General features: G+C 34.3%; 1 protein-coding gene across 1 annotated transcript in view; it reads right to left on the bottom strand.

Moving 5' to 3' along the window:
* The window catches only part of LOC107089118 (zinc finger protein 691-like), a 5,012-nt gene extending 4,482 nt beyond the window's left edge, over positions 1-530 (bottom strand). The window contains exon 1 of the mRNA XM_015381686.1: positions 287-530. Coding sequence (XP_015237172.1) covers positions 287-446 — 160 coding nt within the window. The 5' untranslated portion in view covers positions 447-530. The remainder of the gene's footprint in view (positions 1-286) is intronic.
* Positions 531-1,325: the final 795 nt, after the last annotated feature.

Here is a 1,325-nt window from a genome sequence, read left to right as displayed (position 1 = left end):
TAATGATTACTAAATTAGTTGACAATTATTTCAATAATCAATTAATCACGATTAATTCGATATTTCAGCCCATATATATATATATATATATATATATATATATATATATATATATATATATATATATATATAGACGTGAGCATATTTTTGGCACAAACAGCACCCCATAATCAGCAGATACCTTCGTAGACTAGAGACTATATACGATACGGTCACAATAATTATCTTTACTACAATAAAAACAGCATTACCTCTTTTACCTCTAGCAAAATCAAAAGCGTCCTACCGATTCTCTGGAGTTTTTTCTGAGGTTTCCAGTAGTTTTCCATCAGTCTGTTTTCTTCCTCGTAGCGGATAATGGTTTTTTCTACCTCTGTGAAAATTTCTTCAGCAGCAGCAGTTAGTCGCTCTCTGATAAACTCTCTCAGATGCTGAACTGGAGACATTTTTACTGAAATGTTGAGCAAAGATATGAAAACACGGTCGACTGCTAGCTGAATCCAAACCAGCCGTTGAACTATTTTGTTTTCCTTCCGCTTTATGTCACTGAGACGAAGCAGCTGATTGGTTCATTTACCGCCCCCTGCTGGACTGAAGCAGAGCCGCAGCAGATTGGCAGGAAAAGCAGACTCATTTGTCTTCAACGACCACAACGTTGGCTCTGTTCGAATTCATGGGCTGCATCTTCCAAGGACGCGGTCTAGCTAGACTGGATCCTTCTAAGTCCGTGTACATAAGGAGTCCGGAAGAGTTTTGGTTGTGAATTTAAAAAAACATTATTTACATTTTCAAGTAGGAATCACCACATTTCTTTCTTGCATAAAAAAGAAGACAGCATATATTATAAACTTAAATATTGCAAGGCAACAGAGATAAATTAATAAATAAACAGGCAGTTTTATTACAACCAAAGGAAACATACAAAACTTAGGAAAAAAAAGACATTAAAAGAGACAGCCTAATTCTACTACAAGACAGTTCCTTACATCACGTTACTTTAGCATTTTGCTAATACTTATAACAATTTCCCATACTTATAACAATATTGACCATATCAGATAATCCTTTGGAATGTCATTCTTGTATGTTAATGTTTGATTTTTCTCAAAAGGTGTTATATTATTTATTTTGTTATTTAACCAATTATGCAGGTTCTGCCAAAAGCAACCTGTGACTCGACAGGAATAGAAGAGATGTTTAATAGTTTCTGGTTCTTCAAGACAAAACACACAAGCATCCACCTCAAATCCAAATCTTTTCCTAAGAGTTTCTGCTGTAGGATAATAACTATTGATAATTTTATATTGTATTTCTTTGGAGGAATT

This window comes from Cyprinodon variegatus, unplaced genomic scaffold (genome assembly GCF_000732505.1).
Source record: "Cyprinodon variegatus isolate N-32 unplaced genomic scaffold, C_variegatus-1.0 Scaffold239, whole genome shotgun sequence".
In the NCBI taxonomy this organism is placed as follows: domain Eukaryota; kingdom Metazoa; phylum Chordata; class Actinopteri; order Cyprinodontiformes; family Cyprinodontidae; genus Cyprinodon; species Cyprinodon variegatus.
This window is presented reverse-complemented; position numbering and strand designations above follow the sequence as displayed.